The 12,865-nt window shown below is 60.1% G+C and overlaps 1 protein-coding gene across 1 annotated transcript; it reads right to left on the bottom strand.

Annotated features, from left to right (window-relative positions):
- Positions 1–369: 369 nt before the first annotated feature.
- On the bottom strand, positions 370–12,117 carry CXCR5 (C-X-C motif chemokine receptor 5). The gene is made up of 2 exons (XM_070426195.1): positions 12,006–12,117; positions 370–2,736 (listed from the first exon to the last, which is right to left on the bottom strand). Exons 1-2 carry the CDS (start codon positions 12,063–12,065, stop codon positions 1,675–1,677), a joined length of 1,122 nt encoding a protein of 373 aa, XP_070282296.1. The 5' UTR covers positions 12,066–12,117; the 3' UTR covers positions 370–1,674.
- Between the last annotated feature and the right edge of the window lie 748 nt (positions 12,118–12,865).

Here is a 12,865-nt window from a genome sequence, read left to right as displayed (position 1 = left end):
TCCGCCGCACCCAGCGCTTCCTCCGGGGCTGGCTGCAGGCTCCTGCTGCCCGGCCCAGGACCCAGGACCCAGGCCTCTGTGTCCAGGAGCCACTGCCACCATCCAGCCAGGCGCCCTGCCTGCGCTGCCTGCACTGGGCCTGTATCCCTGAGCCCCCACCTCCACCCCAAACTCTCCAAACTGACTCCGCGTTGCCTGCCCAGAGGGGAGGGACAGACTGCAAGGCCTGACACTCTCCTCTCCCACCTGCTGTCAGAGTAGCTTTTCCAGGGGAACTCCGCAGGCCAGCCTCCTCCATCCAAGGCCATCCCCAGCCATTTTGTACCATTATATAAATATATATAAATATAAATATATAAATACAATATGTGAAGACATCCTTTGGGTTTTTATTTTGAAACAATTTTTAGGCTTGTTCCGGGGGTCTCTGTGCTGCCTGTACTGTATTGACCTGTTTTATAGGTGCCTTTTTATTAAAAAGAAAATGTAAAATCTGATCTCTTGCCTCTTTGCTTCCATGTCTGGCTCCGCCGACCAGCTTGCTGTTGGATGCCGGGAGACAAAAGCTCTGACTCCCCTCGTGGGGCCTCCTCGGGAATGTGGCCGATTGGCCTGCGTGGGAGTGGGCAGCTCAGATGTGCCCGGGCAGGAGCAGGGGCCTGGCTCTCCCACTCCAGTCGGACCGAAGGCTGGGGGCAGGGGGGAGGCCGGTGGGCCGGTGGGCGAGCAAGCAGTGCGAGAGCAACTTCCGCGGTTCCCTCTGAAGAGCAGCCTCCAGGGCAGGGCCGCTGCCTGGGGCCTGTGCCCGGCCTGGCCTCCGGGGGGCTGGGGAGTTGGCTTCCAGAGGCTTCTCTCTGGCTTTCCCCTCAGGTCTGCATATTGTCCTGACCTTCCTGCTGTGGTGGGGACCCTCCTGGCTGAGTCACTTCCCCGGAGGGGCAGGGAGCCACCCGCCTGCCTCCTGCATCAGTGCCCAGACCCACCGGGCAGAGGAGGTGGCGGCTTTGGTGTAGAAAGTCCCTCCTTGGGGTGGGGGCAGGAGATTCCCCCCCCACCCCGCCCGAGGCTCCTTTCCGCTGGCTCGGCCTGAGTTCCCTGGGACACTGGCTGCTCCGAGGTGCACGCGCCTGCCCTCCCGGGGCCCAGGGACACGGAGCTGGCCCAGGGACAGTGTGGTCAGAGCCGGGGACAGCTGCCGGGGTTGAATCGGTCTGAGCTTCCTGCGGGCGGGAGGGGTCCGTGTGTCCGAGGCTGAATCAGGCTGAGGCCACACCTGCCTTTCCTCAGCCTCCACCTCCAACCCGCAGCTCAGCGTTGCCTTCGGGGCGGGCGGGAGGCGGCCTGTGAGAGTGGTGCATTCTGGGGGTTGATGGCTCCCCACTTTGGTGAAGACAGAAGCAAACCTGTTTCTCGAGTTTTGGGTGGTTCAGATGAGGAAGCGGGCGGGGCCCCCTCAGCCCGGGCGACTCAGCTGGGCACAGTGCCTTTTGGACCGTGGGGCTGCTTTCCCTCCCTGGACGCAGCCCAGCCCTGGGGAGGAGAGTCGGCAGGGATGTCCCGGAGGCAGCGTCGGCCGCCTCTCTGGCCAGGCGAGCTCTTGGGATCCCATTCCCGCGAAATTCCCAGAGTCAGGGTGCCCCTCAAGAAAGTCAAAGCAGAAAGGGGGGCTGGGACCTAGAAGGTGGTGAGGGAGGTGGCGTTCTCCGACTCCGAGAGGCTGCTCTTGCGCCAGGCGGGGAGGAACTGGCAGAGGGCGGCGGGCCCCGCGCAGCCCAGCTTGGCCAGCACCCGCGACAGGTCACTGCGGAACTTGACCCCTGCGAACGTGTAGAGGACGGGGTTGAGGCAGCAGTGGGCCAGGCCCAGGAACTCGCCCACGGTGATGGCCACGGACAGATAGCCGCGCAGCGCACAGCTGCCGCCCACGGCCCGCAGCCGGGACAGGGTGTCCAGGAAGATGGCCACGTGGTAGGGCGACCAGCAGAGGAAGAAGACGCTCGTCACCAGGATGGCCACCCTGACCGCCTTCTGGTGCTGCGGGCGCCGCTGGGCCTGGCACAGCCTGCGCACCACCCCCGAGTAGCACCAGCCCATCACCAGCATGGGCAGCAGGAAGCCGCCGAAGTGGTAGAGGAAGCGGGCGGTGAACCAGGCGCGGGCCTCGGCGCGGCTCTCCTGCGAGAAGGTGCAGAGCGGCAGCGAGGTGTTGCGCGAGGGCTGGCTGACCTTGGCGAAGAGCAGCTCGGGCAGGGCCAGGAGACAGCCCGCCAGCCAGACGGCGGCGCAGGTGGCGTGGACAGAGAGGCGGCGGCGGTGGCGGTAGGCGTGGACGGCGAGCACGATGGCCAGGTAGCGGTCCACGGCCACACAGGCCAGCAGCAGGCTGCTGCAGTAGAAATTGACCTTGTGCAGCGCGATCACGGCCTTGCAGGGGACGGCGCCCAGGACCCAGCCCACCGAGCCCTCGGCCACGGCGAAGGGCAGGATGAGCACCAGCAGCAGGTCGGCCGCCGCCAGGTGGAACAGGAAGGTCTCGGTGGAGCTGCGCGTGTGCCGGTGCCGCTCCAGTACCGCCAGCACCAGGATGTTGCCCGTCAGCCCCAGGAGGAAGACCAGGCCGTAGGCCACGGGCATGAACACGGCCTTGAAGGAGGTCAGGAGGGGCCCCTCGGCCGCTGAGCAGATGTGGTTTTCCACGGGGGCGGTCTCTGTGCTGTCGCTGTAGTTTCCTAGTTCCTTGGGTCGCAGGAGTAAGGAGACAGGAAGGCAGAGAACTGAGGACCCGCCTTGCTCCCTGGAGAGGGGCCCCGACTCCCCACAGATTGTCCTGATCCCCGACTGACTGCTCTTGCCTGCACTCCCTGGTGTCCCACTGACCACACCCCAACTTCCCTCGGTGTCCTTGACCACATCTCTCTGAGCGCCTTTTCCCACTTCAGTTTTCATCTGTAAAAGAGGCCGATTGGCCCGGCTGCTGTGGCTCAGTGGTTGAGCATCAACCTATGAACTAGGAGGTCACGGTTCAATTCCCAGTCAGGGCACATGCCCAGGTTGTGGGCTTGATCCCCAGGAGGGGGCGTGCAGGAGGCAGCCGATCCATGATTCTCTCTCATCATTGATGTTTCTCTCTCTCCCTCTCCCTTCCTCTCTGAAATCAAAAATATATTTTTAAAATTAATAAAAGGGACTGATGGCTCAGGGGAGTGATGGAGATGAAAGGACACACAGGTGTGGCATGCTGCACGGCCTCTGGCGGGCTGTGCCCCGAAAGCTACCCCCTGTCTGTGTCCCCGCGTGTGGAGGTGCGGCTCGGGGCTGGAATCCAGACTCCAGAGTGGGAATGGCTCCAGCGGGGCCAGAGCTGTCTGTTCCATTCGTAAAGCCTAGAGTCCGACTCCCCAAAGGGACGGTGCTGCCCAGGGCTGCTGGCCCCCTCTTGGTGCCCTCTCTTCTCGTCTGCCTTCAGTGTCCGTGAAGCTGCAGTAACAGCCTCCATTTCCATTCGTCTAACAACAGGCTCAGGCAGGTGATGTTCCTAGTTTTCCAAGGCGTCTTGCCCAAGATCAGTCTGTTTGAACCACTTGATCTAACTCCAGAGCCAGTGCCTCCACCACCAGGGGCAGGGCCTGGGCTTCCCTCCAGGACACTCCCATCACTAGAGCTCCAGGCTCCTCTCTGCTCCCCTGGAAGCCTCAGAAGCAAGAGGAAGGGAGGGAGACCAGGCCCAGGGGGAGGGAGGGAGGAGCCTGTTCCCAGGGAAGGGGGTGTGCCCACTCTGTCCGTGCTCCCCTGCCCCAGCTTCCTCCTCCTCCTCCTCTTCCTCTCCGCCCCCTCCCCCTCCCCGGCACTCAGGTTGCTTACCCAGCTAACCACAAAGGAAGAGGGGGGGTTGGCTGTGCCTTTTCATACCTTTCACTCACAGCTGGCCCCCTGCACCTGCTCCACCTCCCTCCCCAGCGCTGTCCTTCCCGCCTCTCCCCTCACCAGGCCTCTCTCTATGGCATTTTCAAAACCAGTGATAACCAATGAATGTCGGTTACAAAAGACACTGCCTGTCATCAAGGATCCCAGGGAGGGAGCGGCTGGGAGAGGTCCTGGCAGCCCGGTTCTGGGGTCCCGCGCTGCCCTCCTTCCGGAGAGTGAGGTCGCCCCAGGGGCCCCAGTTCCCGTCCCCCAATCGGGGTCTTTTCCTTCTGGTCCCTGGGGCAGGTGACTCTGGAGAAGTGGGTGAGGGGATACATTCGTACCATGGCAGACCCTCTGCCCCCCATCCCTCTGCCATCCCCTCCATCCCACCGACACCCTAATGCTGGGGACCAGTGTTCCCCTGTGGGTCTTCACTCTGCCTGGCTCCTACACAGAGGAGGGATTTTCCAACCCGAATCCCCATCGCACCAGGGTCCTGCTGGTTCCCGGTTTACCTGTAAACAGCGGGTTTTTTATTTTTCTGTTTTTCCCAATTTCACACTGAATAGCAAAACCAATGATGAGGAAAGTCATGTTTGTGAGAAAGTGCCTCAAGATCGAGTAAGCCTTGGACCCAGAGAGCATGACCCTGAGCAAAACAAGTCAGTCAGAGAGAGAGACGAGTATCACAGGATCTCACTCATATGTGGGATCTAATGAGCAACAGGAACTGATGACCAAGAATAGACCTAGAGGCATAGAAGCATCACTCAGAGGGAAGGCCGGGAGGGTGGGCGAGGGGGAAAGAGATCGACCAATGAAGTCATATGCGTATATGCATAACCCACGGACACAGGCAATTGGGGGGCGGGGGGGGGGAGATGAATGAGGGAAAAAGGGGGCATATGTAATACTTTCAACAATAAGGATTTTAAAAGAAAAAAAAGACTGGAGTAAGCCACCGTCATGCATTCACACATGGGATGCAATGTGGGCTCAGGAAGCAGTGGGGTTCACCTCCAGTTCTCTCAGGGGAAGAGAGCCAGCCCTCTTGCTACACTGCCATGCCATGCGGCACTCCGCAGAGGGTCCGGGGGGCTTCTGCGGGGAGGGGGGGAGGGGGCAGCCTCCAGCCCCCACTCCTTCCTTTACACCAGGCTCCTCCACTAAGGGGGTGTTTCCCACTAAGGCTTTTGTTTAAGGAAATGGTTCTATTTTCATTTGAAAACCCTGGAATTGCAGGGTGAGGTCTAAATGTCCCCAAAGGGACTTTAACTTTCAACAAAACACCTTCCTCTGACCTTTGAAACCTCACATTTCACTTTATGGCTTTAGCCTGCCTGCCCGGACACCCAGCACATCCTGGTCTCCAACACTTGGCCCCACGCTTCCTTTGGCTGAGCAGTCCTTCCTGACTGAGCCTGATGCCGGGGCCGTCAAGGCCAAGGCCAAGGCCCGCTCCAGCGCCTCCGCCATCCCTCCCGGCTCTTCCTTGGGGCTCTTCCTTTGGCTGCACATCTTCCCTTCTTACAGGACGTGCGCCTTTGCCACAGGACCAGGGCGGGCACCTGCTCCCTCCCTGCGTGGCCAGCTCTTTTATTTTTATTTTTAATGATTTCAGAGAGGAAGGGAGAGGGAGAGAGAGAAACATCAATGATGAGAGAGAATCATGGATCGGCTGCCTCCTGCATGCCCCACACTGGGGATGGAGCCCACAGCCCGGACATGTATCCTGACCAGGAATGGAACGTGACCTCCTGGTTCACAGGTCAATGCTCACCCGCGGAGCCACGCGGGCCAGGCCTCTGTAGCCCCCTCACGAGGCGCATTTCACTCTCGAGGCCGTGCAGCAGGCGTGTCCTGAGCGGCTCTGAGAACAGTGCCCCAGAGTGGGCTGGGCCCTTTATCCTGGGACCTAGAAAAGTCTCTGCGTCCCAGGGGACATTCGGACACTGCTTGTCACCCTCTGCAGCTCTTGCTTCCTCCAGTGCCCTGCAGAGTCTAGCCTGCCTCGGGTCCTCTCTCCATATTACAAGCAATTCCCAGCGTCGTTCCTGAACACAACCATTTGACTCATCCTGGAATCCACGCACAGCAATGCAGTTCAGAGGCCGAAGGGAGGCAGAGCTGGGAATAGCCCGTGGGGCTGGGCTTGGCCTGCACTGGCTGTGCTGGGAGCCCAGCGTCCCTGGCCCAGGGGAGAGCTTGGGTACAGCCGCCCGTCCCGCCAGAAGCCCTTTCTGAGAAGCATTCAGTCCTCCCTCTCGAAAGCGTCCTGGTGGATTCGCTTGTTTTCACTTAAAGCCAGCACAGTGGGACGGCCTGGGACCCCAGAGGCCCCTCTCCCAGGAACCCAGCTTTTGATGCAGGTTGCAGGGAGGGTCTGTATCTCCTTCCTGGCCGGGAGGGATTTGCTTGGCACAGCGCTCGGGCAGGAGGGGATACAAGGACACTGTTCTGCGGGTGCTGGGAGTTGGCAGCACATCTTGGCAGGAGCATCAAACAGCCCACCAAACAGCTGGTTTGAGGGCTTGGGAGTGGCCGGTGAGGAAGCTGGTCTAGAAACCACTTCCCATACCCGGGGGGTCAGGCACTCCATCCTTCCTCAAACCCAGCAATGTTGGCTCTGGCCTGGTAGGCGGTGAAGAATCAGGAATTCTGAATACCAGGAGGAGTGGAATACAGAAGGGCGCTCTCCAAAACTTACACCCAGAAGCAGCACATGCCGGCAATTGGCCCAGCAGTAACCTATCCTCTCCTCTTCTACATTCTCATGCGTGCACACACTCATGCGTGCACACACTCTCATGCATGCACACACTCTCATACACACACACTCTCATGCATGCACACACTCTCATACACACACTCTAATGCATGCACACCACTCATGCACTCACACTCTAATGCATGCACAACTCTCCTGCATGCACTCACACACTCTCATGCATGCACACACTCTATGGCAGCAGCATGCACCCTGTATAGGTACAAATGTGCCTAGGTGGGGCCACAGTAGTCTGGGGTGTAGGTAGGTACCTGGTGGACAACAACCTTACACATTGGCCAGGGACCCAGGCCCCAAGGAAGGCAAGCACACATGCGGCCTGGGACTCTGAAAGCAGGTGGGCAGGGCCCGGGGCTGCCCCAGGGACAGGCCTGGACCCGCTCCTCTCTCACACTCTCCGCCCTGGCTTGGGCGACAGGTTGGGGGACACTCCAGGATAAGGCAGAGTCCTCTCCACGCTGGACTGGGAGCACACACTGACCAGATGGAACTGATAGGAAAGAAGAGAGCGCTAGACTCAGGGTTCAGGCCTCAGCTGGGCAGAGACAAGCGCGGGGAGATCTGGCTCAGTGACAGTGCTTGAGAAGAGGACCTGAGAGTTTGTTGACTGAGAGTGTAAGTGAGTCAGGGGGTGGCATGGCTACCGGAAGTGCTACTGTGACCTCACTCTAGGCAGGGGTGGGGAACGTCCGGCCGGGCATGCGAGGCCCACAGAATCTTTTGGTCTGGCCCTGCCAAGGTGTTAGGGGTGAGTTAACTGAATATTTGACCAAATAGAGCAGGCTAATTTTTAAGTCGATAATTTTTTTAAAAATCGATTTAAGAGAAGGAGGAAGTGGGAGAGAGAGATAGAAACAGCAATGATGAGAGAGAATCATCAATCGGCTGCCTCCTGCATGCCTCACACTGGGGATCAAGCCCACAACCTGGGCATGTGCCCTGACCAGGAATCGAACTGTGACCTCCTGGTTCATAGGTCGAAGCTCAACCACTGAGCCACGCTGGCCGGGCTAAGTTGATAATTTTGTGTGGCCTGGGAATGAGGTTATAAATACCCACGTGGCCCCAGCAGAACAAAGGCCCTGCCCTGCCCCAGGTGAACAGAAGCCTGCAGGTGGCGTCCGGCCCCAGCCCATGTTGTTTGGTCTCAACACGAGTGGGCAGCTGGCAGTGGGGGGACATTCTCATCCGGGGGTAAAGAGGAGACGTGAGTCTCGGAGAACTATCTTCTTCGAGGACTGACAAGAGCCCCGTGGGCGAGAGGGAAAGCTGGGCTTGTGGTGTGAGGCTCAGAGGGCTGAGCAGGAGGAACGGGCAGAGGCTGGGGTCAGGGGCTCAGGCAGAGGAGAAAGAACCTTTTAACAGGCAGCACTGTCCAACGTCGGAGGGTTCTTGGGAGGAAGAGGAAGCTGAGCCCCCGTGTGTGGGAAGGGATTCCTACTCCAGAAGGAAGGCTTTGCCCTGCCCTCCAGCGGCCTTTGCTCCCAGCTCCTAGCTGCGTGGATCCCCTGGCTGCCACCCCGCCCAGGGCGGGGCTGGGTCTCAGCCTGACCTTCGTGTGGCTCGGACCTGAGTGGGAGCTGTTCTGTTTTCTCACTGGTCTGTCCTGCAGCCAATGAATGCCCCAGCCTGACCCTGCTTCTCAGCCCCGAGTTGGGGGCAAGGGGCCGCGCCGGGACTCCCGGGGCAGAGCAGCTACACACAGGTGTAGACCACGGCTGACCACAGGGAGCACACGTGTGCCTCTGTGCACGTGTCCGTCTGGATAGCCCAGCCGAGAGGCGGGAGCTGTGAGTGGAGTCAGCCCGTGCGTCTCTCATTCTACCCTTGAGGAGGGGCTGGAGTCTGGAAGAATGGGCCTGGGCTGAGGGTGAGACAGAGGCCTGTATCCCTCACCACACTCTTCCTTTGAATATATTTGTATTGATTTCAGAGAGGAAGGGAGAGGGAGAGAGAGAAACACCAATGATGAGAATCATTGATCGGCTGCCTCCTGCACACCTCCTACTGGGGCTCGAGTCTGCAACCCTGGCATGTGCCCTTGACCAGAATCAAACCTGGGACCCTTCAGTTCCCAGGCTGAAGCTCTACCCACTGAGCAACACTGGCCAGGGCCCCCACTCTTCCTTTGGAGGATCGGACTCCCCCAAAGAACACCTGGGTCACTGGCTTGCCCTTTGCCAAGCTTCTCCTCTCCTCGCACCCTACCCCCCCCCCCCCCACACACACACCCCGTCAGGAGCAAGCCTGCAGGCTTACGGGTTTTAGCTCTTAGGAACAGGGTACGACTCTGGCTGTGGTTCTGAGGGGAGACTTTAGACTATCCCTACTTCCGCACTGAGTCTTTAGGTTTAGGGGTCCCCTTGGGCGCCCCACACCAATTTGCACTTTGGAGACAGAGCCACGCAGCCCGAGGGACAGGTTGATGCCTTCTGGGTGTGCACAGCAGCCTCTCGAAGCCTCGGCCTGGGTCAGGACCGATCGCTCCGAGAGGACACTCACCGGGCCTGGGTCCTGGTTCTCAGTGAGAACGCCGGGCCCCTTTGTGGGCCGTTGCTCCAGAGTGGACCAGACTCGAGGCGGCGAGAGTTCCTAAGGGGGCTGCGGTCTGTGCCTGAGCCCAGATGCCCCGGTGCTGACCCTCCCCAGGCTGGCCCTGGTCTCCCTCATCTCCAACTCCTCCCATCACACCCAGGGGGCCTCCTCCACTGGGGTTCTTCTGGGACTTTTGAGCTCATTGCAGGGGCTCCTTCCTTCCCCCCAAGATAAAGCCCAGAAACGCTCGCACCGGTTTGGGGTCTTTGTCGCACCTCCAGGGTGAGATGAGAGGAGATGGCACGTGGACGGGCTCTGCAGCCTGTGCTGCTCTGATCACACTGGAGCCAGAGTTTATGGGGCTGTCCCTGGCGAGGGGCCAGGGGTCAGGGGTCAGGAGCTGGGGATGGGCGAGCTTCTCCCTGCTCTGTAGTCGCTACCCCCCTGGGTGGATGCAGGGTGGGGCCAGAGGTGCTGTTTAGATGCCCTCCCCCGCCTGTAGGTGGCCCAGCTCCGGGTTCTGTCAGGAGGAGGCTCCTGCTCTCAGATCCAGGTGCCTGTGGACCAGGCTTTGCTCCATCTGCCCTTCCCAGCAGGACGGGTCCTGGCACGCCCGCCCCGGCCGGCTGCTCAGCCCTGACACTTGGGCTTCTTGCTGTGCTCCCTGTGGAGCCTCCCCTTGTGGGAGTCCGCAGCCAGCTCCAGAGGGCGGGCCTATAAGCTGCTGGCCTGCCGCTTAGGTGTCCAGAGGGGAAAGGACGCAGGGTGACCGCAGGCACGGGGCTGACGGCCTCGAGCCCCGGGTCTTACTCAGCCATGGAGCGTGGAGACCAGGGCTCTGGGACCGGGAGCATGCGTTGGGGGCAAGGCCGGGGGGGGGGGGGTGGGCAGCAGGCAGCGGGCATTGAAGCTGGACTAACGCATAGAGAAACAGAGAGCTAAGACCTTCGATAAATCGCAAACCAATCCATACTTATTGAGAAGCAACTTCGTGCAAGATCCTTCTACTCTGCTACCGAGGGTCTCGCACAGGGACAGTCAGAAAGGCCGTCAGCGGGGGTGGGGGTCCGTGCTTCGGGGGGCCACAGCCCGGAGGTGCGCCCAGGAGCTAGGGAAGGTGACGCCAGGCGCTGGGAGCTGGTTGCAGACGAGCCCCACAGCCGCCCTAGATGGTCCCTGACTGAGTCACTGGGTCACTGGGACATTTGGCCTGAGACCACTCGTTTGAAGTGTGACAGAAGCAGTCCCCAGGCGCCTGCCCTGGGCTGTGGGTCCACTGGTAGATGGGACCTGCCCCTGGTCTCCCTGCCCCCAGCCACCACCTGTCTAGTAGGTCACGCAGTGGAGCGAGGCGAGCAGTTAGGGGAAATCGTGAGGGTTCTCAGAAGCCGGGACCAGCCGGGCCTGTCGCAGGTTCCTGACAGCCAACTGGGTCAGGGCTGGTGGTCAGCTCGAAGCTGGGAGCAGAGGAAGACACCCAGTAACCTACTCAGGGGGCCCGGGGCGGTCAGGGCTGTAGGGGTTTAGTCTGATGCAGGGTATTGCCCGGACTGTGCTTGAGCTCACGACCGGCTTCGTGGGCAGGAGGCCCAGGCACCCACGCAGGGCCCTGCGCTAAGCCCTGTGCCTGGCAGGTGCTCAGCTGTCGTGAGGCGTTGAATAATGTTTGGAGAAGAGGCTGCTTCCTTTTCACGGGGTCTGATTAGACTGATGGTTCTGGCTCGACTGTTGTCCGGGGCTTAGGCCAGACGTCGGGCAGCTAGCCCTTCCCTCGGCTTCTCTCCCATGTCCCGGGACCCAGGCAGGCGAGAGGCAGGCCTTTCCAGCAAGTCTGAGGACAGGGTGGATGGAGCTACAGTATGGACTCCAACCAGGGGAGCTGGAGGGTGAGGAGAAAGGGTTTGGTTCCTTCATAGTCCAGCCCAGAAGTGCCATTGGCCGTGGGGGAGGGGAGAAAAGACCACAAAGAAGTTTCCAGAAGATCCCTAAGACAGTCCTCTGCTGCCTGCAAGCAGGAGTCCTGGGGTCTCTGGTTAGATGCTCCACACACACATTCTCTGGGATCCAGTGACCACCCAGCCCACGGAACCACTTGCTTCACGGGAAAGGCTGGGGTGGGGCAGAGTGAGGCCGGGACCTGTTCTCAGCCCCCCAAGCACCGGAGCGCGGGGGCCGGGCCTGCGGGGAGGCCGCACCGTGTTCTAAGACATTTCTAGGATGAACAGAGTCCTCTCACCAACTTGGACCCCTGCCCCGGCCGTGGCCCCCGGGTGCTCTCTCGTGCTGACTGCCCGGGCTCAGACCTTCCCGCTGAGCAATGATGATGGTCTGAGAGTGTCTGGGGATCGTTTATCTTTTCTCGGCCAGACCGCACGCCAGTGTGGGGCTGAGATCAAGTCCTCAGCAGAACGGAGTGCCCCCTGATAGAACTGTCCAGCAAGAGGTGAGCACGTGCCAGCCCCCCGAGATTAAGGAGCCTCCAGAGCCCTTCCCAGTCTGAGTCCTACATCAGCCCTGAGAGGCAGGGAAAGCAGGCAGGCCACGGACCGGTCCCAGGCCAGAGCTGAACCCCCACCTCCGCTCCCACTAAAGGGCGTCTGGGTAAGGCACCGGCTCTGCTTATCTGCTCCGTCACGGAATGGGCCCATGGGTCTGTCTAGATTCTGTCTATGCAGAGTGGGAGGGGACTCCACAGCCGTCCCCTCTTCCTGGGGCCCTGGGCACAACATATTTAGAATTCCAACTAGGGCCTGGGCAACCGTTTGTCCCTACTCACCAGGTCCTCCAGGTTGTAGTTGATGATGAAGTCCATGTCCAGGGTTAAGGGGTAGTTCATAGCTGTAGCTGTTTGTCCCCAAACTGGCCACTCGTGGTCTGACTCTGAGAAACTCCCAGGCGGCACCTATAGGAAGGTGGCAGCCGACAGGTGCAAATTTAAACAAATGAGCCCTGCGCAGTCGCCCTGGGCCGGGCTGCGTAGGACCCGCTGCCTGCCTCACAGCTCATCACTTTTTTTTTCCACTGGGTCTTTTCGGTGTGTGTGTGTGTGCGTGTGTGTGTGTGTGTGCGCGTGTGTTTTTTTTAAGAGAGAGGGAAAATCCCCGCAGCCTTTGTGCTAGTCAAGCATTTCAGCTTCTTTCCTGGCAATCGCTGTCTCATTCGGGGCTGTGACTCGTTTAAAGGCTGCCCCGCACTTCTCCCTGGACCTCCACCAGCTCCCAGTCAGGGAGTGTACCTTGTAATGAAAACCACACCAGTTCGTGGGGCAACGAGGGAAACTCCACAGAGCCCTCCCAGGACCACTCCTCCAAGCCAGGGCCCGACCTGCGTCTTCTCGCCACCAGGGAGCCCGATCACCCAGCGCGCCTGGGACTGAAAGTCCCTTGTCCTGGGAAACCCCTAAGTCCTAGGCAAACTGGGACCCTGGCCCACCCTACTTGCCATCATCCTTTTGTCGAGGCTGGGAGAAAACCCATTCCTTCTTTATTTTTTTAAAATATATTTTTATTGATTCCAGAGAGGAAGGGAGAGAGAGAGAGAGAGAGAGAAACATCAATGATGAGGGAGAATCATTGATCAGCTGCCTCCTGCACGCCCCCCACTGGGGATCGAGCCCACAACCCGAGCATGTGCCCT

This window comes from Myotis yumanensis, unplaced genomic scaffold (genome assembly GCF_028538775.1).
Source record: "Myotis yumanensis isolate MYYU_CA2020_CCGP unplaced genomic scaffold, mMyoYum1.0.hap1 SCAF_10, whole genome shotgun sequence".
NCBI classification, from domain to species: Eukaryota; Metazoa; Chordata; class Mammalia; order Chiroptera; family Vespertilionidae; genus Myotis; species Myotis yumanensis.
Note: the sequence above shows the minus strand (reverse complement) of the source record. Positions and strands in the feature narration are given on the sequence as shown.